General features: G+C 58.4%; 1 protein-coding gene across 2 annotated transcripts in view; it reads left to right on the top strand.

The window, feature by feature from the left end:
* GRM4 (glutamate metabotropic receptor 4) overlaps window positions 1-19,941 on the top strand; it is a 44,656-nt gene extending 24,715 nt beyond the window's left edge. For both annotated transcript variants that reach the window (XM_064173860.1, XM_064173862.1), the window contains exons 4-11: window positions 226-361; window positions 3,100-3,254; window positions 3,532-3,672; window positions 8,363-8,563; window positions 9,361-9,497; window positions 10,147-11,082; window positions 16,819-17,065; window positions 18,993-19,941. In XM_064173860.1, coding sequence (XP_064029930.1) covers window positions 226-361; window positions 3,100-3,254; window positions 3,532-3,672; window positions 8,363-8,563; window positions 9,361-9,497; window positions 10,147-11,082; window positions 16,819-17,065; window positions 18,993-19,042 — 2,003 coding nt within the window. In that variant the 3' untranslated portion in view covers window positions 19,043-19,941. The remainder of the gene's footprint in view (window positions 1-225; window positions 362-3,099; window positions 3,255-3,531; window positions 3,673-8,362; window positions 8,564-9,360; window positions 9,498-10,146; window positions 11,083-16,818; window positions 17,066-18,992) is intronic.
* The last annotated feature ends 8,005 nt before the right edge of the window (window positions 19,942-27,946 follow it).

Below are 27,946 nucleotides of genomic sequence, written 5' to 3'. Positions count from 1 at the left end.
CACCTCCCTGGGCAGCCTGTGCCAGTGCCTGGGAAAACCCTGGCTGGGGAGAAATTGTTCCTAAGAGCCAACCTGAGCTTCCCCTGGCACAGGCTGGGGTCGTTCCCTCTGGCCCTGTCACTTCTGCCTCTTCTCCCCAGCTGTTTTCACCCCTGTACAACCATGGTTGGGCTCTGTGGTCTTGGAGCTCTCTTCCAGCCCCAGTGACTCTGTGATGTGTTGCAGGGGGAGTGTGTGTGGCCCAGTCTGTGAAGATCCCACGGGAGCCCAAGCCGGGAGAGTTTGACAAGATCATCCGGCGGCTGCTGGAGACCTCCCACGCGCGCGCGGTCATCATCTTCGCCAACGAGGACGACATCAGGTGTGGGGGCTGGTCTGGCTGGGGGGAAGTGCTGCAGGGCACCCACACCATGCCCAGGGCATGCTCTGTGTCTGCTGCTGCCTGGGCTCTGGGGTGCGGGATGCCAATGGCAGCAGCTGGGCACTGCCCACTGTGTCTGCAGCGTGGTGTGGTTGTGCCTGCACCTCTGCAGCTGCCTCTGCAGCTTGGCCCACAGAGGTCTGCACCGAGGAGAGGATGCACCTGGCAGTGTGGCAGGGACATGTCTGCAACAGGGAGAGGATGCACCTTGCAGCAGGCACCCACCAGAGCTGGCTGAGTTACAACCTGGCAGGCTGCTGCCATTGAGGCACAGCAGCACAGAGCTCAAGGGAGGACAAATCAGGGTTTTTGGCTTTGGAGATTCCTGTCTGAGCTCAGCTGCTTCCCACCACTCGCAGGCTGGGTCAGAGCTGGCATGGGAGCAGGAGTCATGTGAAGAAGACAAAGGGTGCTGGGGACAGGATGCTCCTGGGGAGATTTCAGCTGGACTTCAGAAGGAAATCTATCCCCATGAGCACAGTTTGGCACTGGAGCCACCTCCCTGGGAAGCTGTGGATTCCCCTGCCCTGGTCAGTTTGAAGACTCAGCTTGGCAGGGTGATGGGCCAGGTCAGTTCAACTGCACCATCAGCTGGAAGGGTTGGAGCAGATCAGCTTTGGAGTCCTTTCCCATCTGGCATTCTGTGGTTCACTGAGTGCTTCCCACAGAAGGACCCAGGTGCTGGCTCTGCCTTGCTGTGCAGCCTCAGCCTGCAGTGTGGAAGAGGAGCAGACCCAGGGGGGCCTTATGGGGACCCCCTCCTTGCCACCTTGCCTGGGGACAGAGACCTGCTTGGAGGTGCTGAGCTGCTCTGCAGGCGCTGCCACATCTTGCAGCTCCTCTTGTTTATGGAGCAGAAGGACTCTTGTGGCACTCCTCCTGATTTGCTAAGGAGCTAATTAATTAATTAATCAGCAAACATGATGCAAATGTGAGCACACTGCGAGTCCAAACCAGTCACATCAGATCTGCAACCCCTCCCAGGCCTGTTTTGCTTCCTTGATAGAAACGTTTGCAAACCTGGCATTTGGACTGGCACGTGGGGGGGAGCAGGGGATTTACCTGCCTGTGGAAATGGCAAACCCCACAAGCTGTAAACATTTACCCTTCCAAACAGGATCCCCTCCCGTGGGCACTGCTCTGCACACCCCCGCCTCGTGCTGGGAAAAGGTGGGGTCAGCCCAGGCAGGGGGGCTGCCTTGATCCCCACCCTTGTGCCAGTCTGGGCTGTGGGGCCTGCCACTCCCAGAAGATGCAGGGCAGTGCTGCTGGGCAGGATGCCCCAGGGATGTCTGTGGCCCGAATTCGTGCCTGGCTCAGATCAGGCAGGAACTGGGAGGAGGCTGAGGGGAGCCTCACTGCTCTCGACAGCTCCCTGAAGGAGGCTGCAGCGAGGTGGAGTTGGTCTCTTCTCCCTAGGATGAAATGACAGAAGGAGAGGAACTGTCCTGAAGTTGTGCCAGGGGAGGGTTAGGTTGGAGATGAGGACAAATTTCTTTGCTGCAGGAGTGGTCAGGGACTGGCACAGGCTACCCAGGGAGGTGGTGGAGTGCCCATCCCTGGAGGTGTGCAAAGAAATGTGTGGCCATGGCACCTGGGGACAGGGTTTGGTGGCTGTGGTGGTGCTGGCTTGGTGCTGGACTGGATGATCTCGGAGGGCTTTGCCAACCCACTCCAGGTTTCTGAGCATCAGTCCCAGGATCGTCCTGGATTTGCCCTGCACGGACAGACACTGCTGTGCTCGGGTCCTGCCTCTCGCTGCCTGCTCTCCACTTGCTGCTCCCTTTGCACGGGGCTGGGTTTCTGCTCCTCGTTCCGTGTCTCAGACACCATCTGGGCTGGGCTCTGCCGCTGGGGCTGACTCACAGCCCTGCTGCTCGCTGCGCTGCCAGACCCAGACGAAGCCGCCCTGGGCTCTGCTCCCGCGGGGACCCACGCAAGCTCCCGAGGGGATGCGGAGCCCTGGGAAAAGAGAGAGCCTGGAGCGTTGGATCCAGGATCCAGGCACGCTCCCATCCACCCACTAAGATGTTCTGAGCTGGCTGGGGATGGAGCGTGCCAGTGTCTGCTGAGTGTCTGCCTGTACCCGCTGGTGCTCGGCAGGCTGAATGGCATCTCCTGCCCCCCACTGCTGCCCTCCTGCCCAGCCGAGCCCAGCAGGACCCAGTTTAACTCTTGCCTGGGCACTGGTGGCTCTCTCCCACAGCCTGCAGTGCCGAGTGGGGCTGGGAGTGTGCTCTGCAGTGCTGCTGCTTTTCATGCCTGCTGTGGCATAACCTGTTTTTTTTCTTAACTAATGTTGGGTAATTAAGGGGGAAATTCAATTACCAGTCAGCAAATATGCAAATGAGGTGGGAGAAGCAGCCTGTGTGCCCAGGCTGGGGAGGGTGGAGGCTGTGGGAGCTGAGCAGCGCAGTTTGCTCTAGTGTATGTCTATGACCCCTCTCTAGGTGACCCTGCTCTGGCAGGGGGATTGGACTGGATGATCTCCAGAGGTCTCCAGGGGATCTTCCAGCCCCTATCATTCTGCATGCTGTGTGAACTGGGTCATGCCTGCTGCCAGCTGAGGGCCAGAGCAGGAGATGTAAAGAGCTCTGAGTGGTCCTGCTGCTGTGGGGCTGGGCATGAAGCTAGTGCCCCAGCCCCACGGTGCCAGTCCCTGTTGTTTCTCCCCACAGGAGGGTGCTGGAGGCGGCCAAGAGGGCAAACCAGACAGGACACTTCATCTGGATGGGCTCTGACAGTTGGGGCTCCAAGATCTCCCCGGTCCTGCACCTGGAGGAGGTGGCCGAGGGCTCTGTCACCATCCTGCCCAAGCGGGTGTCTGTCAGAGGTAGGCTGTGCCCAGCGGCTTCCCCTGGCTGCTCTCCCCTTGGAGGCATCCCCTCAGCGCAGGGGTCTGGCTGTGGAGTCTTCCCGGGGGGGGGCTTCCAGCCCACAGCTCTGCCCGGGTAGTAACTTGGGCACAAACCCAACCACACTCCTGTGTGCCCCTAGACCCCAGCACCTACCAGCCTGCCCCTTCCCCTCTGCCTGGGGTGCCTGGGGCCCTGTCAAACCTTCCTCTGCCGCCCCAGAGACTTAACCCTTTCGCCTCCTCTCCCCGGCAGGCTTCGACCGCTACTTCTCCAGCAGGACGCTGGACAACAACCGCAGGAACATTTGGTTCGCCGAGTTCTGGGAGGAGAACTTCCACTGCAAGCTGAGCAGGCACGCCCTGCGCAGGGGCAGCAGCGTCAAGAAGTGCACCAGTAAGGGCTGGGGGCATGCAGGGCTCGGGGCGTGCGGCTCTCTTGGCCCCTTAGGAGCTCTCAGCTCGGCCGGGGCCCAGCTGCCCTGCAGCTGCCAGCCCAGCGAGGGGCAGCTGTGTTTCACCTCCTGCTCCATGTGGGGTGCACCTGGCTGCCAGTGGAGCTTTTCTGGGCCAAGCAAAAGGCCAGGTGGGGATGTGGGGAGCGCTGGGGACTACTGGGGACTGCTGGGGAGCTCTGGGGACTGCTGGGGAGCATTGGCAGTTCTGCAGCGTGAGGAGCGTGGGCGATGCAGAGCTGCTCACCTGCATGGGCACTTGGGTATCCTCTGGGCTGGTGGTGCTGGTGGCTCACTCAGAAGTGGCTGGAGTGCAGGAGAAAAGTGCTTTAGTGCATCCCAAAGTGTGTGTGGGAGCCAGGGAAGTGTGGAGCCTGCTGCTGTGTGTGAGGGCTGCGTCCCTGTGCAGAGCTCCCAGGGCTGCTGCTCCTCCTTCAGGCCTCTTGCACATCTCCTTCTCTTGGCCCCACCTTCTGTGGACCCCACCCAGACGTGGGGGTCTTGGGGGAGAATTTTCATTGTTTTGCAGCATCTGGACCACTGCTCCTCTCCCAGTGTGTGCTTGGCACAAGCACCGCTGTCCTGTGGAAGGGCACAGACTTCCTTGCTTCCTCTCCAGCAGCTCCTCCCTCACCTGGTTGGACAAGAAGCCAAGGTGGTAGCAGAGAAATGAGGGCATCTGATAGTGTGGGGCCAGGACCTGAGGCTGTACCCCCAATGTGCCCCTGCCCATTGGGATGGTGTTACTGAGCATCCCGTGGGATGGTGCCCGGGTGCCCAGGGAGGAGGTGATCACCCTGGGGCATCTGCTTGAGTGGCATTTGCTGGCGTCTCCATGCAAAGTGCTTTGCTGCTGTGCCCCAGTGCCACTCCAGACTGGATTCCTCATGCCAGCAGAGCCCAATCCCAGGTGCCCAACCCCCTCCTCACTGCCCACTGTCCATTTTTAGCTGTTTCCAGCTGGAAGAGGCTGGCAGGGATGAAGGCAGTAAACAAGGCAAGCAGGGGCTCTGTGCTGCTGACAGCTCTGCTGCCGAGGTGACACCTGGAGGCTGAGGGAGGTGACATGGCCAGAGCAGGGAGTAGCTTCACCGCCTGCCTGCTACCGCCTGCAGAGATAAGGGTGGCAGCGCCGTGGCAGCTCTTGGGGACACCTGCATGCCCTTGCTGTCCCCGAGGGAGGATGTCTGTGGAAGCTGTGCCAGAGGCTGCATGGGCCTGACTGTGTCTGGCAAATTGGTAAGGGTTTTTTGGAAGGGTTTCAGTTCTTTTCACCACTGAGGATGAGGATGAGGATGATGTTTCTATGTCCTCTCCTCTGCAGGCATTCTCCAGTTCATAGATTCATGGAGTGGTTTGGGCTGGAAGGGACCTTAAAGATCATCCAGTGCCAACCCCCCTGCCAGGGCAGGGACACCTATTTAGAGCAGGCAGTGGGATGAGAAATATCCCAGGCTGCTCCAGACCTTATCCATCCTGGCTTCAAGACCCTCCAGGGAGGGGGCATCCACAGCCTCCCTGGGCAGCCTGTGCCACTGTCTCCCCACCCCATTCTGTCTCCTCCACTTCATTCTGCCCTCCTCAAGCTTCAGTCCATTCCCTCTCCTCCTGTCACCACAAGCCCTTGTCAGAAGTCCCTCCTCAGCTCCCCATGGCCTAGGGTAGCTGAGAGCTCCTTCTCTGTCCCCATGGCATCCAGCAATCCCCAGCACCAGCTCCTGCCAACTGCTGATCTCTGTCTTCATTATCATGTAGCATTTAAACCAGCAATATTTCAGGCCCAAGGTATTAGTTGAGGCAGCTGAAACCACAACATGGCAAATGTCCTAAGAACTGTCTCTAAATTATCTGAGTTTGTCAGCAAATAAATTATCTGCTGGAGGTTTGCTGGCAGCTAAATGGAGAGGGGAAGGCAAGCAGGAGCAGATAAAGCTGCCTGTGCAGATCCAGCTGCTCCTCACTCAGAGCATCCTCTCTGGGGCTGTTTTCCTCAGGGCATTGCATTGCCCTTCCCCATCAGCTTCAGCTTTCGGTCAGGCCTCACATGCCCAGGGCAGTGCTGGCTTTGCCTGGGTTTTGCATCCCAGGAACCAGACCCTGGCGTGGGCAGGACAGTTTGTGGCTCTCGTTCGTGTATGGGAGAGCTGGGAGGAAGGTGAGGGCTGGAATGGGCACCAGGGTCTGCCCAGGACCCATCTTCCAGCAGCTTTTGCAGTCAGATCTCCACAGCTTCTTTTCCCACCTCCCAGCTGCCTCCCCCAGGCTGTGTCCTGGCCCTCCTGGGTGTCAGCTTCCGCTCATGCCCTGCCAGTCTCTGTCTCATTGGTAACTCCTACACCTGTGGATGCAGATGGGGAGGTGCTGGGCTGAGAGGAACTGGTGGCAGCAGCAGGTGTGCCAGGCTGATGGTCTGGCAAGGACAGGAAGACAAGAGCTGGCTTGGGGAGACATCTCTCCTCTGGCACTCTTATAGGGACTGCAGGATGCTCCCAGACCCTGTGGGCTCCTCTTTCTCCATGAGAGCTAATTAACAGCCTTCGTTAAGCAGGGCTGGATGGAAACTCTGCTTTGAAGCAGGGCTGGGAATGTCTCTGCAGGCTCACCTCTGCCTGACCAGACTGTGGCTGCAGAGCAGCAGCGTGGGCAGGGCTGGGGGCAGAGAAGCTCTGATTGGATTTTCCTTCTCTATTGGTGGCTCCTCAGAGTCTTTCCTCTTTCTGTTTCGCTTCTCTTCAGTCTCTTCTTAATATGTGGTTGGGTATTTTTTGGTGGCATTAGCTGTTTTCAGCATAGCTTCCCCCAGCCAGGCCAGGAAGGGAGGATCTGCAGTGCTCACCTGGGAGCTAAGGTGACAAAAGAGGACCTAGGCTGGGTCCGAGTGGGCAGAGATGTCCCAGAGATGCCTCTGCTCAGCTTTCCTTCAGATCCTGTGAGGGCAGCTCAAGTCCACACTGCAGGAGGAAGTTTGCATTCCTTGGAGGAGATGATCCCAGCCCCCCCGGATGGACTCATCCAGCCCAGAATCACTGCGATGGGCACTGGGGGCTGCTGCCGGCAGCAGGAGCGTGGGAGACTCCAAGGAGATGCCATTCCCCAGCTCTCTGGAGCAGCTCTGGGGCGATTCCGACTAGCTCCTGCTGAAAGGCAGAGCTGGGCATTGCTGCCAATCCCCTCTCATCCAGCGGGGGAGATCTCGGTGTCCGCGCTCCCAGCGCTGCCTGCGGAGGCTCAGCACACACTGGGAAATTAATTAGCAGCCCTGGAGCACCGCCCCTGACCCTGCCATTCTAATCAGCAGGGTCGCAGCCTGCTTGCAGCCCTCATCTCCTGCATGCTTGGCCAGATTTGTTGTCTCCACGTGGGAACAAGCCTCACCTTTCCCCTCCCTGGAAGGAGAAGCCTCTGGAGATCATCCAGCCCAACGCCTGCTCCCACAGCAGCTTGCCCAGGGACACAGTGGCCAGGGGGGTGGAAGTTCTGCAGAGGAGGAGAATCCACACCCTCTCTGGACAGCCTGCTCCAGGCTCCAGCACCCTCATACCAGAGAATTTTCTTCTGTTCAGGTGGAGCCTCTTGGGGTCCACTTTGTGCCCATTGACCCTTGTGCTGTTCCTGGGCACCACTGAGCAGAACCTGTCCCCATCCTTTTGTCCCTCACAGCTCCTTCAGCTCTTGCTGAGAGTTGCTCAGCTCCCCTCTGGGGCTGCTCTTGTGCAGGTTCAGCCCCAGGGCTCTCAGTCTTTGCTCCTCAAATCCTTTGTAGGATTTCAAGTCCCTGCTAGGAAGAGTTCTGAGTGCTGCATGTGCCATGGGCAGCAGGATGGTGCTGGGGCTGGCAGCAGAATGGGGACGCCCCCAAGTGCTCATCTCTGCTGGGCAGTCTATTAGAGCCCTTTTTAATGGGCAATTATCTTGACAGGACAGAGTGGCTGAGAGCCTCTGGGGAGATGGCCGTGGGGAAGGGCCTGCAGCGGGGGGCTGCTGTTAGGGATGTGGAAGGAGGGGGAAGGTGACAGGTTCTGCGGGAGGAAGTTCTGCCTGCTCCAGAAGGGGTCTTATAACTTTGAAGCTGGGCTATAAATCCACCTCCTGCTGTCATCTTTCCTCGGTGCTCAGCTCATGTCAATTGCCTTCAGTCCCCTGTCAGTGCCACGTGTCCTCTGTCCCGGCACGGGGACCTCTGTCTGTGCAGCTCCTGGGGCTGTCCCTGCTCTCAGGTTTACTGGCCTCATGCCACCTTCCCACGGCAGGGAGGGAGAAGCTCAGCCAGCACAGCTTGCCTGTGCCCTCTCTGTCCCCGTGCTCTGTGCCCTGGACCCCATAGATCCCCTCCTCGCATCAGGGGGCATCCACGCACGATGGAGCCAGCATCAGTTCTGGACACCCTTGGGTGGCTTTCTGGGGTGCCTGTGGCTCTGCAGAGGGCAAAGGCCATGCTGCCTGAGGAGCTTCTGCCTGCTGCTGAAGGAGCTGTGGCCTGGCAGGGTGCCCGGCGGTGCCGCTCCCTCGCAGCCTGGCCCCGTGGGAGATGCTCTCAGCAGCCTGCTCGCTAGCGGCTGTCTCTCCGCGGGCGATCAACGCGCGGCCCCGGCCCGTCCTGTCCCCTCCCAGCCCTGCTTTGTGTGCCCGCAGACCGGGAGCGCATCGGGCAGGACTCCTCCTACGAGCAGGAGGGCAAAGTCCAGTTTGTCATCGACGCCGTCTATGCCATGGGCCACGCTCTGCACAACATGCACAAGAACCTCTGCCCTGGCAAGGTGGGGCTGTGCCCCAGGATGGACCCGGTGGACGGCGTGGAGCTGCTCAAGTACATCCGCAGCGTCAACTTCTCAGGTCTGCCGGTCCCTGGGAGGCTGGGGGAGGGGCACCCCCGCGGGGCTGGGTGTCTGAGGGTGTCCCCTGCATGGGCCAGAGGGCAGTACCCACAACTCGCTCCTGTAGCCATTTGGCACCCGTGGCGCTGCGAGCGCTGGGTGCAAGGATGGGGTGGTTTGGCGGCAGACCTCCAGGAAAGGAGTTTTGAGTTTTCACATTTCCTGGGGGCCTTTGGAGAGTAACCCAGCCGCAACCCTGCCCTCAGCCTGCTTCCCGCTGCCACCCTCACATCACAGCTGGCAGAGCTCCGCCTTGATTCATGCTGCTGTGTCCTTGTTTGTCTTCATATCTCCTCTGGAAATGCATCGTTTTGTCTGCTCTATCTCCTTAATAAACATTTTCTGTCTTGTCCTCCTTATTACTCCTATTTATCTCCACCCTCTGCTGTCTCTTTCATTTATTTCCCTCCCTTGCTTGATTTTTTTCTCCCTCCCTTTCCTTGGGGTTTCTCTGCACAATTCACTTCAGCTGAGTTGAAAGCAACTTCTCCCCCTGCCCTTTCTTAAGAGAAGCAGAAACCCAGCTGGGGTCTGGCCAAGGGGCCAAGACAAAAAAAGTCTCTGCACCAGGCTGGGGCTGGGTTTGGGTTTCCTTTCCCCCATTGCATCCTATACCCTATGCCCATTTGGCATCATCCTGGCACTGCCAGCAGCAAGAAACCCCACGGCAAGGGGGAACATCAACCCAGAGCCCCCTCTGACACTCTCACCCAAGACATGCCGTGCTGTGGGTGCTGAGCCCTGCTCCTCTTGCAGGCATCGCCGGCACCCCTGTGACGTTCAACGAGAACGGGGACGCGCCAGGGCGCTACGACATCTACCAGTACCAGATCAGGAACTCCACCCCGGAGTACAAAGTCATTGGGCAGTGGACTGACCACCTGCACCTAAAGGTAAGGCTCTGTGGTGTGGCTGTGCACGGCCCACGCCAAGGGGAATGTCCAAATCTCCTCCCTTTCCTTTGGAAGCCTTCACCCAGGGTGCCATCGGCACACGTCCTTGCATCAAGTCCCTCTTCAGCTCTTCTGCAGCCCCCTTTAAGTACTGAGAGGCTGCAATGAGTTCTCCCTGGAGCCTTCTCTTCTCCAGGCTGAACAATCCAAGCTCTCTCAGCCTGGCCTCATGGCAGAGGTGCACAGAACCCAGCTGGGTGCCAGGGAGCCCATGGCTGTGAAGTCAGGCAGCCCAGTCTAGGGAAGGTCAGAGGGGAGGGTGTCCCCTGGGGACCCACCAGCAGCAGCTGTGGCTGCATGCTCTGGCTCTGGGCTTCTGACTCTGCAGCTCTGCCAAGGGAAGCAGAAGCCAGAAGAGAGTGGAGACTACTTCATTTGGGGTTTCAGTGTTCAGTCAGCCCAGAAGCAGTGGAGAGCTTCACTGATGCTGGGCAGGGCTGGGGTCCTCCATGGGATGTGTGGATGGGGGGGAGGGGATGGATCTGGGAACACTGCTGCAAGCGGAGCTGCGGCATCTCCCCGTGCCCCAGGGCTGCTTGTCAGATCCCCAGCTCCAGCACCGGTGGGACCGCTGCCATCTCACCCACAGGTGGAGAACATGCTGTGGCCAGGGGGAGGGAGCCAGCTCCCCAGCTCCATCTGCAGCTTGCCCTGCAAGCCGGGCGAGAGGAAGAAGCTGGTGAAGGGCATTCCCTGCTGCTGGCACTGCGAGCGCTGCGACGGCTACCAGTACCAGCTGGACGAGTTCCACTGCAAGCGCTGCCACTTCAACGAGCGGCCCAACGAGAACCACACCAGCTGCACCCCCATCCCCATCATCAAGCTGGAGTGGAGCTCGCCCTGGGCCGTGGTGCCCGTGTTCGTTGCCATCGTGGGCATCATCGCCACGCTCTTCGTGGTGGTCACCTTCGTGCGCTACAACGACACGCCCATCGTCAAGGCGTCGGGGCGGGAGCTCAGCTATGTGCTGCTGACTGGCATCTTCCTCTGCTACGCCACCACCTTCCTGATGATCGCTGAGCCCGACCTCAGCACCTGCTCCCTGCGCCGCATCTTCCTGGGGCTGGGCATGAGCATCAGCTACGCTGCCCTGCTCACCAAGACCAACCGCATCTACCGCATCTTCGAGCAGGGCAAGAAGTCGGTCAGCGCCCCCCGCTTCATCAGCCCTGCCTCCCAGCTCGTCATCACCTTCAGCCTCATCTCGCTGCAGCTCGTGGGCGTCTGCATCTGGTTCATCGTGGACCCCTCCCACTCGGTCATCGACTACGAGGACCAGCGGACTACAAACCCCCACTTTGCCAGGGGCATCCTCAAGTGTGACATCTCGGACCTGTCGCTCATCTGCCTGCTGGGCTACAGCATGCTGCTGATGGTCACCTGCACTGTCTATGCCATTAAGACCCGGGGGGTGCCAGAGACCTTTAACGAAGCCAAGCCCATCGGCTTCACCATGTACACCACCTGCATCGTCTGGTTGGCCTTCATCCCCATCTTCTTCGGCACCTCCCAGTCGGCGGAAAAGGTAAGGGAGGAAGGGAGAGGTCCAGCTGCTGGCCCTGGGGGCTGCAAGGAGAGGGGCTGAGAGAGGCTGCTGTGTCCTGAGTGAGGAGGGACAGTCCTGATGGCTTGGTGGGAAGAGTTGGTTTGCAGAGCAGACTCCAGCCCCATTCTCCTGTCCCTGCGTTTGGACTTCTTCACTCTTCCCTTCCTGTCCCTCTGGTTTTTGGTGCCCTATTGGCCTCACTGCTGCTCTCCAGACAGGGGAGCTGTGGGCAGCACAAGCTGCTGCTCTGCAGGCTGGGAGAGGATGGATCCCCGGGGCAGGTCTCCAGATCCTCAGTGTGGGGAGTACCATTCCTGCATGGAAAGGGGTCCCAGTGCTGACTCCTTTTCCAGTGCTGAGTCGGTGATTGAGGCTGGAGTGGTGGAGCTGCCCTCTGCAATCCCCGCGGGCTGGAGGCAGTGGAGGACACGGGTACAGGAGAGGGAGCAGACCAGCTCCTTGGGGGGTGTCCCTTCTCACGCTGAGCCACACGCAGCTTGTGGCTTCTCACTCGGGCACCATTCTGCTGTGATTTTCATCCATTCCTGAAGTTGGGCAGCTTGGCACCAGCACCTTGGTGCTCAGCTGCAGCTACGGTGGGCAGAGTGGCCCAGACCAGCTCCAGCTCTCTGAGAGGCTTGGGGAACAGGCATGCCCTGAGGCTCCCAAGGTGATTTTGCACAGGGGATGGATAAGGCTAGGTCAGAGAATCGCAGAGGAGGGGTTGTGCTGTGAAACAACCTCTCTGTCTCCTCCCCTGCTGAGGGTGGTCCTGGTGCCAGCACCCGTGGGAATGAGGCCAGGCTGGATGAAGCTCTGTGCTTAAGTGAGAGGGAGTGAGAACAAAGAAGAAAAATCTCATGAAAGGGACCCAAATCCCCTCTGCCTGCCAGCCAAAACAGGAGCTGCGCTGCTGCTCAGTGCAAACAGCTCACCCCTGCCAGCCTGCCGCTGCCTTTGGCAGATAAACCTCCAGGATGCTCCTCCCTGGAAATCCCCAGGGTGGCCCAAAGCCCGAATTCCCTCTCTGGACCCATCAGAGATGGGATAATTTCCCTCAAGCGTGCCCCTCTGACGCTGAGCTGCTGAATTCACAGCTTGTGAAGACATCTATTGAGGACATGGCCTCAAGTTGTGCCTGAGGGGGTTAGGTTGGCTATTGGGAAAAACTCCTTCACCGAGAGAGCAGTCAGGGACTGGCACAGGCTGCACAGGGAGGTGGAGGAGTCTCCATCCCTGGAGGTGTGCAAGAAAGAATAGGGTTTGGTGGTTTAGTGTGGGACATGGGTGGTGACCTCAGAGGCTTTTCTGACTGGAACAGTTCTATGGCTCTGTGGAACACCCTGGAGGTGGTGAAGAAGGGGCTGGATGTGGCACTTAGTGCCGCGGTCTGGCTGACTGAATAGGGCTGGGGGATAGGTTGGGCTGGAGGAGCTTGGAGGTCTCTGCCAACCTTCTTGATTCTGGGATTCTGTCATCTGAGAGGTCTTTCACTGTGGACACCAGAGGATGAGATGTGTCCTGCAGAGCTGCTCAGAGCTGGAGGAGGCCAGGTCTGCCCCGGCACCTTTCACCTCAACTCAGCCAAAAGGTCTCTGCCAAGCCAACTGGCAGGGGCTGGCAGTGCGCAGGAGAATTAAAGGAGCTAAATGGAGCCCTTCGCAGCATTTCCATGCTGATGAGATGGCAGGGGAGATGCTAACAAGAAAGCAGGGCTTTTTAAAAAAGAAATTATTGTGAAACAAAAGCTCCCTTAAAGCCTCCTTAATGTGCTCTGCACACTGTGGGTAATAAAGATGGAGATGATAATGACTGTAGATTATGCGCAAGGTTGCTCACCTCTCCACTGCAGCTTGTCACCGGATAATTTAGGGCTGCCGAACGCTGGCTGGCAGCAGCAGCTCCACAATAGGCTCTGCCTCACTTCGGGGGCTTGTAACGTGCAGGGCTGCTCTGTTATTAGGCTGCTAACAAGCTGATTAGAGGCAGGGAAAGTGATGTTCCCAACTCCCCCTGGACGCAGCGCTGGTTCTCGGAGCCTGCCGCTGCCTGCCTAGCAGTCCCAGGGAAGGCTCTGTGGTGTTTGGGCTCAGCTGTGCCACTCTGGGAAGTCAATCTGAGAATTCCAGAATGGTTTGGGTGGGAAGGACCTTTAAAGCTCGCCCAGACCAAGCCCCCTACAGTCAGCAGCAGGTTGCTCAGAGCCCCAGACAGCCTGACCTGCAATGGTGCCAGGGATGGGGCATCTCCCACCTCTTTGGGCAACCTGGGCTGGGCTCTCACTGCCCTCACTGAGCAGAACTTTCTCCTGATGCCCAACCTAACTCTGCCCTGCTCCAGTTTCAAGCCATTGTCCTGTTCCTATCCCCACAGGCCCTTCTGAGCAACCCCTCTTGAGCCTTGCTGTAGGTCCCCTAGAATGCTCACCCTGTAGAGCACGGTTGGAGTTTCACTTGAGGATGCCGTGGGGCAAACCCACACCTCCAAAGGCCACCCAGAACCTCTGCCCGACGCCATCTGAGCCTGCACCCAGCCTGCCTCCTGTGCCAGGGGAGCGGCAGGCACATCTCCGGCTCTGTTTCACTCTGCTCTCCTGTGCCAACCGCTCTGCACGGAGGTGCCACGTTGTTCTAACAAGTCCCCCAAGCCCTTTCTCCAAAGCACCTCTTATCCCTGCCGATCCCAGCGGATTACAGAAATAGCAGGAACAGAGGATCTAAAGAGAGAGACAATTTCCTGCGCTGATAAGGCAGCAGCTGAGCAGCAGAGTCATTGTCTGGCTCTGTTTGCTTTCAGTGAGGGAAAAGAGGGAGAGAAGAAGGAATGAGGAGGACTGGGCAAGGGTTTGTTTAGCAGACGTGGATGAGGCTTAAGCAGGTTTTCCCTTCCCCAGCACCCATGGTGATGCCAAATCCCCCCTAGCTGGGCCAGGCATGGATTTAGAGAGATGTTGCTAATTAGTGGCTTTGGGACCACACAAGCTGTGCAAGGCTGTGCCTTGAGCCTGGGCTGCTTCCCCGGGGCAGGATCCCTGAGCAGAGCACTGGCCTCGGGGGCTTGTACTGGGTCATTTCAGGTTGTGGCAGTCCCTCGATGCAGCAGCAGCAGCTTGAGTCTTGCTCTTTGATCCTACCCACCGAGCAGCAGTGCTGCTGGGCCAGGCACTGGGACTGCTTTGTTAACTGCAGCAGGCTCCTCAGAGGGCTCTGGAGGAAGCTCAGGCGTTGTGAACAGAGCAGGGGGCAAGTGAGGTCCTGGGCTGCAAACCAATTAGGAGAGTAGGAAGCAAAATGGTGAGGAATGGTCACTCTTTGGAAATGGCAGGAGGTTAACTGTGCCCTGCTGGCTGTGTTTGGGCCCCAGGGGCTTGGCTGCAGAGCTGCAGAGGTCAGTGTGGGCTGCAGAAATGGAGCTGTTCCTGCCCAATATGTCAGGAGGGTCCTTCTGGTAGCCACTGCGGCCCTGTGAGCCCCCCAGAGTGCTGAGGAGGGCTACAGGATGGAGGAGAGCATGGGGAGCCTGGAGCCAGTTCCAGGCAAGGCCTTGGTGGGGCAGAGCCCCTGGCAGCACCGGGAGATGGAGCCTTGGCCCTGGCACCTCAGGAGGATGTGCATGGAGATGCCCGAGCTGGAGCTCAGCTGCTCGCTGCCTGTGCGCTGAAACGCCCCCAAGTCCTGGGGCTGCGGTGGGAGGCAGCAAAGGTGAAACTACTGGAATGCAGTGAGGCTCCTGCAGGAGGCATCTGCTGAGGCCCAGGAAGGTGGGCAGCTGGGGGAGACAGGGAAGGGAAGGGCTGGGGAGCCTCAGCCCTGCCAAAGTGGTGTGGAGCAGAGCTGTGCCAGTCCCTGGAGTTGGCATGCCAGTGCTGCCCTCGTTCCCAGTGAGTCTGGTCCTCGCTGTGCTGGACTCCTGCAGCAGTGTCTGGAGGATCTCAGTAAAAACACAGGAAAAAGAAAGAAAAAAAAGGGGGGAAACCAGCCCCAACCCCTCAGGTCTCTGGCACTGAGCCTTGGTTTGACTTCTCCTGAGGAGATTTTTACTTCCAAAGCTGCCTGGCTTCGCCCTGCCTGCAGACAGGGGAGCAGACAAAGCAGAGCCTGTGGCAGTGGCAGATATTCTGGGGGCAAACCAAACTTCTGCCTTGACTCAGAGCAAACCTCAGGGCTTCTTCGTTGGAGTTTTCCCTTTTAGGCTGCTCTGAGCTGTTCTTGGGCCTCTGTGCTTGTGTCTGAGGCAGAAGAGAGCCAAATGTCTCTTGGCACAGTCCCAGCTGGAACCTGCAGGTCCTAGGGTAGGAGCTGGTGTCCCCTACCTGCTGTCGCCATGCATCTTCTCTCCAGGGAGTGTGGAGCTTTGGGGCTCAGCTTCCCTCCTCAACCACCTCTTTCCTCTCTTGACTCCAGAAAATCAGCCCCCAGGTTGTGTGTGCAGACGGGGAGCTGAGGACCCTCTGCCCTCACCCATGCTGCTGCGTCCAGGCTTTCCCTGGCTCCTCCAGGTCCTGCCACCTTGCAGGGCACTAAGTCCCACACAGACTCCCCCGGGCAACTGTGACTGAGCAAAGGCTAAAGCTCAGAAACTGCCTTGAACCTCCTAAAGCCTTTGGGGCAGCTGCAAACAGCCTCAGAGAAGAAAGCAAGGCCCTGAAGGACCAGAGCCCTCCTCCTGCTCCACCTGTAGAGGCACACAGCTTGGGCTGGAAGGAGAGGATGGTGGAGAGGATGCAGCCTTGGGCTGTGAGCAGGGATGCTGCTGGAGCAGGGCTGCTGGTGGTGCAAGGATCCTGTTGGAACAGGGATGCTCACAGACCAGGGATGTTGCTGGAGCAGAGATGCTGTTGGTGCAAGGATCCTGTTGGAGCAGGGATGCTCAAGGGTTCGTCTGCCTGCACAGCCTCCTGTGTTAGAGGTGAGAGGTGGGGATGGGCGGAGGGAAGGGCTCTCCTTGCCTCCTGCTTCAGATGCCCCTGGCTTGTGAGGAGCCTGCCAAAGGCTTTCCATAGGAAAATGGATTATTCTCCAGTCAGATTAATGGGCTTTCATTTTGCAAAACATCTGTCACTGTTAGTCCTGGACAGTGAGCGTGAAATTAGTTTTGACTGCAGAAAGGCAGCGTCGGTGTGCAAGATGTGACTTACATGACAACGGCTCAGGAAGGCAGCTGGGAAGCAGCAAGCACCTGTTGAAGTGAGCTGGGAGTGCCCTGTCCCAGCCCTGGGAGTGGGTGTCCTGCTGTGCCCACCACTGCAGTGTCAGAGCTCCCACCCTGTACCTGGTGGAGCATGCTTCAGGTGCTGGGGAGGAGAGAGGCAGGATGGAGAGGGCACGAAGGCTCCACCTGTGGAGATGTGTGTGAGCTGGGGTGCCAGCAGGTCGCTGCTGGAGCAAGTATGGGTGCTGGGAGGCCTTGGCATGGGGATGCCATGTCGGGGCCCTGCAGTGTGGGTCAGGGCACTGGCACAGCCCCTTCATGTTTGCAGGTAGGGAAACAGCAAAAGGGAGCTGAAGTGCTCCCCAGGTGTACTCAGCCCATGCCAAGGTTAGGCTGATGTTTAAGATCCAGGTCTGCCACCACCCCCAGCCCTGGCTGCCCACCTCTGCATTGTTTAACCACCGCAATTCCGTGCTCCTCTCTTCCCTCTCCCCCTTCCCCAGCCCACCCTGCCTGGGTGTTGAGGGCCATGCCGGGGCTGAGCTGCACCCTTGTGTCTTGCAGATGTACATCCAGACCACGACGCTGACCATCTCGGTGAGCCTGAGTGCCTCAGTGTCCCTGGGCATGCTCTACATGCCCAAGGTCTACATCATCCTCTTCCACCCGGAGCAGAACGTGCCCAAGCGCAAGCGCAGCCTCAAGGCGGTGGTGACTGCGGCCACCATGTCCAACAAGTTCTCGCAGAAGGGAGGCTTCCGCCCCAACGGGGAGGCCAAGTCAGAGCTCTGTGACAACCTGGAGACACAAGGTGAGGGGGGAGCTGCCCCTGCCAGGGGCCAGCATGGTGCTGCGAGCCCAGAGCCTGGGCTGTAGCTGTGCTGTGCTCCGTGGCTGCAGTGCTGCTCCTTGGCAGAGGGACACCTGGAGTGGCTGGAGCTGGGGGAGGTATTCAGGGCCTGCCGGGACTGTTCCCAGGGCCAGGCTGGAGCTGAGACTGGCACAGTGGCAGCCAGCAGTCTCCCCTGGGAGGAGAGGTGTGTGCCAGTTCTGTCTTTGGCTTTCCAAAGCCAGAGGCTTGAAGGAGGAAGGGAGTGTTGGAGGCAGCGCTGCTGGGGTCCCTTGGGGGGGGATGGAGACAGTGGAGACAGGTGGGGGTTGGACTTTTCTCCCTAGGATGAAATGACAGAAGGAGAGCAAATGGCCTTAAATTGTGCCAGGGGAGAGTTAGGTTGGAGATGAGGACAAATTTCTTTGCTGCAGGAGTGATCAGGGACTGGCACAGGCTGCCCGGGGAGGTGGTGGAGTCCCCATCCCTGGAGGTGTGCAAGAAAGGTGTGGCCATGGCAGCTGGGGACATGGTTTAGTGGCCATGGTGGTGCTGGGCTGAAGGCTAGACCCAAGGTTCTTAGAGGGTGATTCTAGGACTCCATGATTCCCATTGCTCTCAGCCATGCTGAGCATCCTACCCCCCACCAGAACTCGCAGCAGGACCCCCTGAGGATGGCCTGTGCCTGGAGCAGAGGGAGCTGAGCTCCATCTGCCATGTCCCCAGCTCCGCTGTGCCTCGCGTGGGGAGCACAGGAGCTCGCTGTGACCAGGGCTGGCAGCGTGCTCCAGGGCATGCCAAGGCAGGGAGCATGGCACAGCAGCAGTGCTGGGGGCTGGTGGGGCTGTCAGTGCAGGTCTGAGGGGCCGTTTGTCTCTCTGTCACTGGCAGGGGCACATAGCCTTAAATAAACAACAGGATAGATAACTCCCAGGGCTCTGGTGTGGGCAGCCTGGCTCTGAGAGCATCCTGCCTAACAAATAGCTCTGTCAGCTCCCATTGCTTCTGGCCTATCTCATTGTTATCTGGGAGAAGCAGCCTGGAAGCTGCAGCAAGGTTCATTTGTCAGCGAGGCACCGAGACAGGAGGAGAGCTGCTGGATGTGCCCTCTGCATGGTGCCAGGCTCTGCAGGGGACATGTCTGCGCTGCCTCTGGTATCTTGGGCTTTGCTCTGTGCCCTAACCATCCTGTGTCCTTGGCTGGAGGGTGCCTGTGGGTCTGCTGAGCACCACAGTACCTGGGCAGCTCATGGTGGGATCTGCACCGAGCTGGGACATTGCAAGGTGCCACCTCCATCTCTCCCGGAGCTGTGGTGCTGTTTAATGCCAGAGACCTGCTGCAGCCTGAGGCAGCAGGCAGAGCCTGCAGGGCAGGAGGATTTGTTCCTGTCTGGTGTTTTCCTAGCGCTGGGCTCTGCTGAAGGCTCTGGAGAGCAAATCCTGTGAGCAGCAGTTGAGGCAGCTGGAGGGGTTCAGCCTGGAGAGGAGGAGGCAGAGAGGAGACCTCATTGCTGTCTGCAGCTCACTGGGAGGAGGCTGCAGCCAGCTGGGGTTGGGCTCTGCTGCCAAAGAACAAGCCATAGAAGAGAAGAAATGGCCTCAAGGTGCACCAAGGGAGGTTCAGATTGGGCATCGGAAGAAACCTCTTCCCTGCACGGGCTCTCAGAGCCTGGCACAGGCTGCCCAGGAGGTGGCCGAGTTTGCACTGCTGGAGGTGTCTCAGAGCCGCAGAGAGGCAGTGCTGAGGGCCAGGGCTCAGCCCCAGACTTGGCAGAGCTGGGGAGGGGTTGGACTGGGATCTCGAAGGGCTTTTCCAAGCCAGGTGATTCTCTGGTGGTCGGGGGGGCGATGGGATGGGAAGCGAAGCAGAGGGAGGGCTCCACTAACCTCCGCCTTTGCCTCCCCCCAGCGCTGGCCACCAAGCAGACCTACGTCAGCTACAGCAACCATGCCCTGTAGCTCCGCCCGCCTGGCACAGAGCCCGAGGGTGCCCCACGCAGCCACAGCGCTCCCCGCGGAGCCACCCGGGACAGGGAGGTGGCCGCAGGGGCTGGGGGGGGACACGCTCCCGGCGGGCAGAGCTCCTGCAGCAGATGGAGATCAACAGCGGCAAAAAAAAAACAGCCAACATGAAAGGGAGAGAAGCAACAAACCCAAAGCAGCAGGCAGGGGACAGGGCATGTGTGCCACGGGGCAGCAGGGGCAGCCTGTGGGGGAGCAGGGCACAGGCTCCAGCAAGTCTTTGGGGTATTTCTTGTCTCCCCCCCTGTATCCTGGCAAAAACAAAGAAGCAAACAAACTGAGACCCAACATTTCCCCTCCTCTGCAACTCGTGAGGTCGTTTGTGGTTGTGCAGATCCTTCTGTTTGCTCTTACTTGAGGGTCTTTGAGCCCCTCTGTTTTCTTCCGTTCCTGTCTGCCTCTGTCCCTCTTCACTCTCTCCCCCACGCCCCTCCAGATCCTCTGTGTTGCAAACAAGCAAAATGCAAACAAACAAACAAAAAACAGGAAAAAAAAAACATAAAATCGAAATAATTCAACTAAAAAATAACAAAAGGACAACAAAATAAAAGAAAATCAAACCCAGACTGTGTCCCCAGTGCTGATTTCTGTAGGTGGTTTGATTCATGTATGTGATGACCTTTTGGATTGCAACCTCTCTGCTCTCTGTGCTGACCAGAGAACCACACACACAAAACCCCCACAAAGTTCAGTGCCTGGATGTTTGTGTCTGGATCCTGGGAGTCCCTGGATCCTGGGGGTCCCTGGATCCTGGGGGTCCCTGGGTGACTGTGTAGAGCATGAATATTTGGACGTTTTTATACAGCCAATTTCTAATAAAAGACCTTGGTTTTGCACTCAGTGTTTGCTGTCTCTTGGTGACTCTGCCAGGCTGTGGGGAAGGTTTGGGGTGCTCAAGCACCCAGGATGCCATGGAATGGTTTGGGTTGGAAGGGACCTCCGAAGGTCAGTTGGTTCAACCCCTCTGCTCCGCTAGGTGAGGCTGCTCAGCCCCAGGGCTCTCAGCCCTTGCTCCTCCCAGAGGTGTTCCAGGGCCTTCCACTGGACTCTCTCCAGCTTTTCCCTGTCCCTCCTGAGCTGGACCCAGAACTCCAGATGTAGCCTGACTAGGGCAGAGTAGAGGGGGAGGAGAACCTCCCTCAACCTGCTGGTCATGCTCTTCTGAGTGCCCCCCAGGATAGCTTTGGCCTTCTTGGCCACGAGGGCACTTTGCTGGCTCCTGGGGAATTGTTGCCCCCCAGTACCCCCAGGTCCTCTTCAGAGCTGCTCTCCAGCAGGACCCCCCTCAACTATGCTGCTACAGGAGGTTGCTCCTCCCCAGGGGCAGGACCCTGCTTGGCCCTTGTTGAACTTCTTCTCCAGAGGCAGGGCCAGCTCCACCCTCCTCATTAGGACCAGCCTCTGCTAATTGGGCATTTAATAAAAGCAGCTCTGCCCTTTCTCTGGGGAGGCTTCACCTTGCTTGGCTCCAGCCTGTTCTTCTGGGCAGGTTGTGGGTTTAGGTGCCCAGCCAAAGCACTGGAGCTGGCAGCAACGTCCTGGCCTCGCCAAGGCAATGAGGACCCTGGGATGTGCCCCTGTCCATGCCTGGAGGGGCCCAGGTATTCCCCTCTCTTAGCTGGGGAGAAGCTGCTGCTGTGCTTTGCCTGTTCCCAGACCTATTTGTGTATCCTCTGCAGCTCTGCTCTTGCCCTGCTGAGCTGCCAGGGCTGCATGCTGGGGAGGGCAGAGCTTGGTGCTGCTCTGGGCACCGCGGGGAGCTTCAGCTACTGATCAGAGCAAGCAGAGAGATGCAACCGTTCTGTGCCGGCACGGAGAGGGCAGAGCCTGGCTTGAAGGCAGGAGTTAAAAAAAGCAGGCAGCAACGTAATGAAAAGCTCAGGACTTTGATAAGATCAAACTTGTCAAAGGAGCTGCTCGGCAGGAAAATCTGCTCCCTTCCCACCGCATCCATCACTGTCGGATCGGATGTGAAGTGCTGTCTGCTTCAGAGGGCTCCCAGAAAACCTGAGCTGATGGCTCCGGTGCTGTTCCTAGCTCGGAGATGCTGCCCTGCTGCTTTCACAGGCAGCTTTCACCCAGGCTCTGCCTGATAACGTCTGGAAGGGCTGAAGCTGCTCCTCCTGCCCTCGCCCTGTCTGCCTGGAGGGCTGGGCCAAGCCCTGCAGGGAGGCTGTGGCTGGGGACGGGACTGGTGTCGCTCCCAGCGCCGGGAGGGTGCCAGCGGTGCAGGCAGGGACCCGCCAGCAGGGCTGCCTCGGCAGACAGCAGCTCCCGATGCGGGGCTGGGTAATCCTAGGCACTTATTTGATTATGAGAGCTAATTAAAAGGGAGCAGTCTGCAAGCAATTGAGATGATGGAGAGTGATGTGGAGCTGGCCAGGCTCTGGTGCTGCTGTCTGCAGAGAGCTGCTGCTGGGGCAGCCTGGGGAGCTGGGAGCTGCCAGGAGGGTTCTTAGGATCTGGAGGAGCTCTGGGAGGAGCAGAGGCTGCCAGGTCTGGGGCTGTGGAATCTGGAGAACGATCAGATCCTCTCTGGGGCTGCTCTGTGCTCAGTAAGAGCTAAAGGGTAGGGGGCAAGAGGCTGGGGTTGGGCTCTTCTCAGAGGTGCTCAGGGACAGGGCAAGGGGCACAAACCCAGGAGGTTCCACTTCAATTTAAAGAGAAACTTGTGAGGGTGCTGGAGACTTGCAGCAGGCTGCCCAGAGAGGCTATGGAGTCTCCTCTGCAGACTTCCAAAACCTGTCTGGATGTGCTCCTGGGCAACCTGATCCAGGCAAACCTGCACAAGCAGGAACTTGGGCTGGATGATCTCCAGAGCTCCCTACCAGTCTGGGATTCTAGAGAGTGGATTCAGCTCCTAGTCAGTAGATTCCCAAGTTCTGGTTCTTTCTTTGGTGCTGGACAAGGCCCTGGTCCTGGGGTCTGTGCTGCTGTCTCTCATCCTCTCCTCCACTGCAGCTTGGAAGCCCTTGGCTGATTTCCCCTTGTTTCTGTGAAGAGCTGTTGAGTTTCCACAGCAGTAATTGCCTGAGACCTCCGAGTGGGTGACCTCTGTGGCTTTCGCTGGCTCTGGATATCTAAGAAGTGTGAAGGGAGGTCTGGGCTGGTGCAGTCATCTCCTCCACCACCTGCTGCTATCTCCCCACTCCTCCAACCACCACAGAATGCTGTGGGCAGGGGTGGCCTCTGGGGATCACCCAGCCCAACCCCCTGCTAAAGCAGGGCACCCACAGCAGCTTGCCCAGGATCACAGTGGCATCCACTAGACCTTCTGTTGGCCTTGGCTGTCATTCCCAGCCCCCAGCTTTTCTCCTGATTTCCCTTCTCCAGAGACAAGCAGGAACTTTTGGGGTCTTGCTGCCCTCTCCATGGCATGCCTGGGTGCAGGAGTGGGGAGCTGTGTGCAGGACCTTCTCCCCAGCACAGAGCAGCAGCAGCATGGAACCTGTCATTAGCTCTCTCCTGAGAGAGGTAAATTACAGACTGCAGTGGCACAATTAGGGCAACTCCATAGGAAATGGAAAACCAAAATCGTTTCCTTGCTGATTTCTTGGCCTGGCTGCCATCTGCCCCCTGCTTCTGCACTTGTGGGGACAGCTGCCCTGGCACCCAGGCCTGCAGAGCTCCCGTTGAAGGCACAGCAGAGCTCCTCAGGAAGCAGAGCTGAGGAAGGAGATGGAAAGAGCAGGATGTGACTTGTTTCTTGCTCTGTAACAGGTCTCCATCCAGCTCCTCTCCCACAGGTAGAGCCACAGAGTCCTGCTGTGGCCCCTGGCAAGCTGAGTGCTGCTTGGAGCAAGGTGGCAGTGGCAGTGGGAGCAGCAGGCAGTGGCAGATGTCGTGGCTCACCGCCCGGCGCGGGCACAGCTCCGCACACAGCGAGCTGAGCTCTTTGCTACCACACAGTGCTCCGGGCACTTGCTGCCAGCTGAAGCCTTTGTCCTGCAGCGTCAGGCCCTTGTTGGGCCGCGGGGAGCTTTGGGGATGCAAATGGAGACCTTGAACTTCATTTTCCTGGGCTGTGGGAAGCCAGCAAGGAGGGTGGAGAGCTGCAATGAGCATGGCAGAGCTGCGGAGCAGCTGCTGGTGATGGCTGGGAGTGCGCTCAGGAAGGCTCCCAGCTGGGGAAGGAGCAGCAGCAGGCTGGAGATGGGCATGCCAGGGGTCTGGCTTGTCCTCAGTGAGGTGGTCCCCGGGGCTGGGGGGTATGCAGGGGTCTCCCCAGCCCTGCTGCTCTCCTGGACAGTGGAGTGAGGCAGTGGCAGCCTGTGCTGAGCTCTCACTTGAGCGTCAAGAGCTGCAATTAGCATTTAATGAAGCTTCTTGCTTTTATTTTTAGGTAACCTCTGATTCCCTGACTGTGTAATTTAGTCCTCCATTGCTTGGAGATAATTAAAGTATGTCACTATAATTTGCTTTTTTAAAAAGCCTGTAATTATGTTTTTATTGAGAATGAAAAAAAAAGGGGGGGGGAGGGGAATGACAACAATGTTAGGGGAGGATAAAGCTTTGGATGGGCACGAGGTGGGGGGGGGCTGCTTCCAGCCTGGAGGCTGAGGAGATCTTTCCAAGGTGCTGGGTAGACTGGAGGCAGAGGAAGGGCTCCTGTCCCCTGGTGTGGGCAATAGTGAGGTGCAAGAGCTCGGTGTGTCCACAAGCCCTGCTCACTCCTGCAGATGCATGAGCTGCAGGGCAGCTGCTGTGTGTGGGGGCTGCAGGGAGCACCAACACTGCTGCCTTCTGCTCCTCAGCTTCCTTCTCCTTCCAGCACCCTGGGAGAGGGGATCAGCCCTGCTCCATCTGCACCCTAACCTGCAGGCCCAGGAGCAGAACAGCTGAGGTCTCATCCTTGCAGCTTCCCACCCCTTGGACTGCTCTGCCAAACCTGGCAAACACCTGCTGCAGGCTGGGTCTTGGTGTTTCAACTGCAGGCATCTGGTCTCCAGCACAGAAGATGCTTTGCTGATGCAGGACTGCCCTGCTCACGCTCCCTGCGCTCCCTGCACAGCAGCACATGCATGGGGAGGGATTCAAGGTCTCTTCCCAGGCCTGGCAGGACCAAGCAGCCTTTGGAGGATGCTCCCTGCAGCCTGGGCTGTATCTGCATCCCTAAGCACTGCTGCTGGATGCCAAAGAGGATGTGTCCCTCCAAACCCCCCAGCACTGTCTGCTGCTGACCGTGCCAGCCAGAGCATCCTGCCTGGCTCCAGCCCCTGTGATGCTGTGCATGGCCTTGGGCCAAGTGGTTCCATTGCTTCTGGGCAGCCCAGCAAAGCTGCTTCCCTGCAAACTGCTCTGAGATGAGAGCGTGGCTGAGGCAGGAGCTGCTCACCTACAATTCACAGCCTGGAAATTGGCTGTTGGAGGGAAGTTGAATAAGGAATAAATTCCAGATAATTGATTGGCCTGAAGCCAGTTCACAGCCAGGAGAGCTGGAGGGAGGTGGAGTGTAGCTTTCGCTTGCAGTTAGTCTCCTCACGCCGCTTTTGGAGTGCTAAGAGGTTACATTTAGTTTAGAATGTATTTAATTCATTAAAAGGTTGAACTTCCCTCTGCAGAGCTCAGATCTGATCCCAGACTGGTGCCTTATCTAAATGCAAAGGTTTCTTGTCAGAAATGCAACGCAGAAGAGCTCTTGGTGCTGAGGAAATGTGACTTGGTGGAAGGAGCACAGTGCTGGACTGCAGTCCGGTGCTGGGGACCTGCTGCCGCTGATGTCCTCACTGGTGCCTGCCCAGTGCTTCTTGGGCGGCCTGGGATGCAGTCCGTAGGGGCTACCACCCAGATCCACAGGGCTTGATGTGTTCTGGGGGCTGCAAACAGCAGCCTGGAGGTCCTGCAGCCAGCCGTTACTGCAGGGTGCTTGCATGCTGTGGATTTTGGTGCAGTCCTCTGCCAAGACCTCTCTGGAGCTGCCACAGAACCGTAGAATTGTTTTGGTTGGAAGAGACCTCCAAGACTGAGACCCTGAGCCCAACCCAAGGCCTGTCCCTAGGCTGTGCATCCTCCCCCAGAGTGCCTGAGCTGGATGGCAGCAGGAGCAGGATCTGTATCTGCAGCAGGCTCCTGCTCCTCCTGGCTCGGCAGAGATCCCTCTCCTGAGGCAGGTGTCAGGGCCCCATCCTCCCCGAGCCTTTGTTATCTGCTGGGGATAACAAAGGGAAGGAACAGCACTTACAGCCCAATAAAACCCACACACCATCAGCAGCTTTTATCCTGGTTGCTATGGGAACCCCATACATGCACCGGAAACGCTGGAGTATGCAGATGAGCTGCTTAATTAGTTCTCTTCAGCCTTTCATGCTCCTGGTGCAGCAATCTGATCATTAGATGAACATGCCACTTAATTATTGGTAGCTTAACCAGACACAAGCCGGGGTGACCTTTGGGGAGGGCAGGCTGCTCCGGGAGCTGGCTGAGGGCAGAGGAAAGATGGGGGCAGCAGCTGCCCGGAGCTGGGACTCTCCTCTAGCAGCTTTCGTCCTGGCAGCAGCTGCTGCTGTGCTTTCTGCTGCGTTTGGAGAGCAGCAGCAGGTGAGGGTGGGTCTGTGTCTGCAGGCTGCCCGGGTGCTGGGGACCAAGCTCCCTGGCTGGCTGCCTGCAGCGACCAAGCCCGGAGCCTCTCGGAGCTGCGAGGCAGGCTGCAGCTCTGACGGCATCAGGGACTGGCCTTGGACTTGCTGCCTGCAGCCCAGCCTGCTGGTTTTGCAGAGCCAGCTGCCAGCTGGGTGCCTGTGTGAGCTCTTGCTGTAAATGCGATGAGTTTTATACCAAACAAGCTTCATTAATCGTCTAATAACCGGATTAATTAAGGACACTGAAAGTAAACAGCGAGAATGTAATTTGCCTCTGATTGCCATGTAATTGCAGGAGTCTGCTCCTATTTACACATGCAGAAAGTGCTGTTGACAGAGGCGGTGGGACCAAGAATAACAATTTGTGGAGGGCAAACGTGCCCTTGGGGTGTCCAGACCCCTCCAGCCATCCTCTTTGCTGCCTTTGGTGCCGCCTGCGTCTGTTTTCTCTCCGCGCTGCTCTGCCTCCCAATTAGCCAACTCGCCTGCTATTTGCAGAGCTCTCCAAGCTGTTTGCTTAGGCAAACATTGCTGCTCCAAACAGGCTGCAGCTCGGCCTGGGAGCACTCTGCCTGCGCCCTGCAAGACGGCAGAGGCGGCCGAGAGGAAACCTCTCGGTCTCTCGGGACTATCCTGCCCGGGCTTGGGAGCAGCTCTGCCTTTGACCCTGTTTGCTTGGGACTTGGGGATTCTGGCTGTGTTTGCAGGAACTTCCTCTTGCAAGCCCCAGAGAGCTTCCAGTGCTCCAAGAGGAGACAGAGCCCAAGCGGTGAGCTGGGGGCATGCGGAGAGGGAAGCAGATGCGGTGTGGATTGGAAGCAGAGCCAGGGACTGAGCGCCGCTCTCACAGCATCCCGCATCTCGTGTCCTCCACCCCTCATCTGCTTCTCCCCGCCCCTGCAAACACAGACAGCTGCCTGGTGACTAATCCTCCAGCCCTGCCTCCCCTAGCCCTGGGTGAGCTTTCTTCTTGCGTCTGACCTTGCCAGCACGGGGTCTGGGCTGCATTCCTGACTGGAGCTGCTTCCATGCCTCCTGGTGGTGGGGAGGTCTCGCTGGCGATCCCAGCCTGTGCTTCACTCGCTGCTGGCCTCGGCTGGAAGCAGCCTGTGGTGCTTGAGGAATGAGCAGCAGGTGTCTGTGTGTCCTCACACTCCAGCAGGATCAGCAGCAGTGGCTGCAGTGCTCAGAGCTTGCTGGCACAGGGGCTGGGGCAGTCTGCCAGCAGAACGCTGGCAATGAATACCTGTGAAGGAGAAGGGGACTTGGGACCCCCCCGAGCCTCTGCGTGGGCATTTTTCCCATCAACTGCTTTGTTTCCTTGCAGCATCTGAAGGTTCTGGGCCAGGTTCCCACAGCTTTAAGTGCTATACCTGTCCCAAACAGCTGCCAAACTCCATTCAGCACAGGCAGCCTTTGTGTGCCTCTTCTGGAAACTTGTGCTGGTTAGGAAGAAGTCAACTCGTCCCTGGGAACCGGGGGGGGAGAGGGGTGGGAGGCAGGCAGGCACCTTCTGTTTGTTGTGCACTTGCCTCTCCAGGCTGCTCTACACAACCTGTCAGCAGTGAAGCAGCTGAGCAGGCTCCCCAGGTGCCTGTTTGGTTCCTTGCCACGCAAGGTCTCGTCAGAGGTGGTGTTTGTTACTGGTTAGCCACAGTCTCCCCTTGAGCTCCGAGTGCAAGACAAGGAAATGGCAGCAGTGGTGATTAAGGCTTTATCTGGAACTTCTCAGGTCTTTATCTCCTGCAGAGAACAGCATCCAGGAGCTGCCGGAGGCTGCACCCCACTACTTTCACAGCGAAAGCTTTAGAGAGATAAACAAGGGAGGCAATCAGCCCCTCCTGCATCCCGGGGGTGTGGGTGGGCTGCCTGCTGTGCCTTTGAGACCTCTCCTGTTGGCAGCATGCTTGCATCAGGCATCGAGGCCAACCTGAGGGCTCTGCCACTGCTGTTGCCTGCTTTGAGCTGTATCTGAACTCCTTCAGACCTTCCCTCCCAGCTGGGTGTCCTTCTGGAGCTGCAGGATCGCTGCCTCTGGCTGGGGCAAGCCAGCGGCTCCCAGCTCTGAGGGAGCCTTTGGTCTCTGTGCGTGGTGGCTCCTGAAGGTCAGGGCTGCTCTTGGTTGAAACTTGTGCACATAAGTCAGGCACTGCTGCTGCTCTCACAGGGCTCAGTTTGCCCCAGCACCATTCCTCCCTCCATCAAGCAACATTCCTCCTTTCCTCCTACACTGCAGGAGGTGTGAGAGATCTGCAAGGACCTG

The sequence above is a fragment of the Pogoniulus pusillus genome, chromosome 39 (assembly GCF_015220805.1).
Source record: "Pogoniulus pusillus isolate bPogPus1 chromosome 39, bPogPus1.pri, whole genome shotgun sequence".
In the NCBI taxonomy this organism is placed as follows: domain Eukaryota; kingdom Metazoa; phylum Chordata; class Aves; order Piciformes; family Lybiidae; genus Pogoniulus; species Pogoniulus pusillus.
This window is presented reverse-complemented; position numbering and strand designations above follow the sequence as displayed.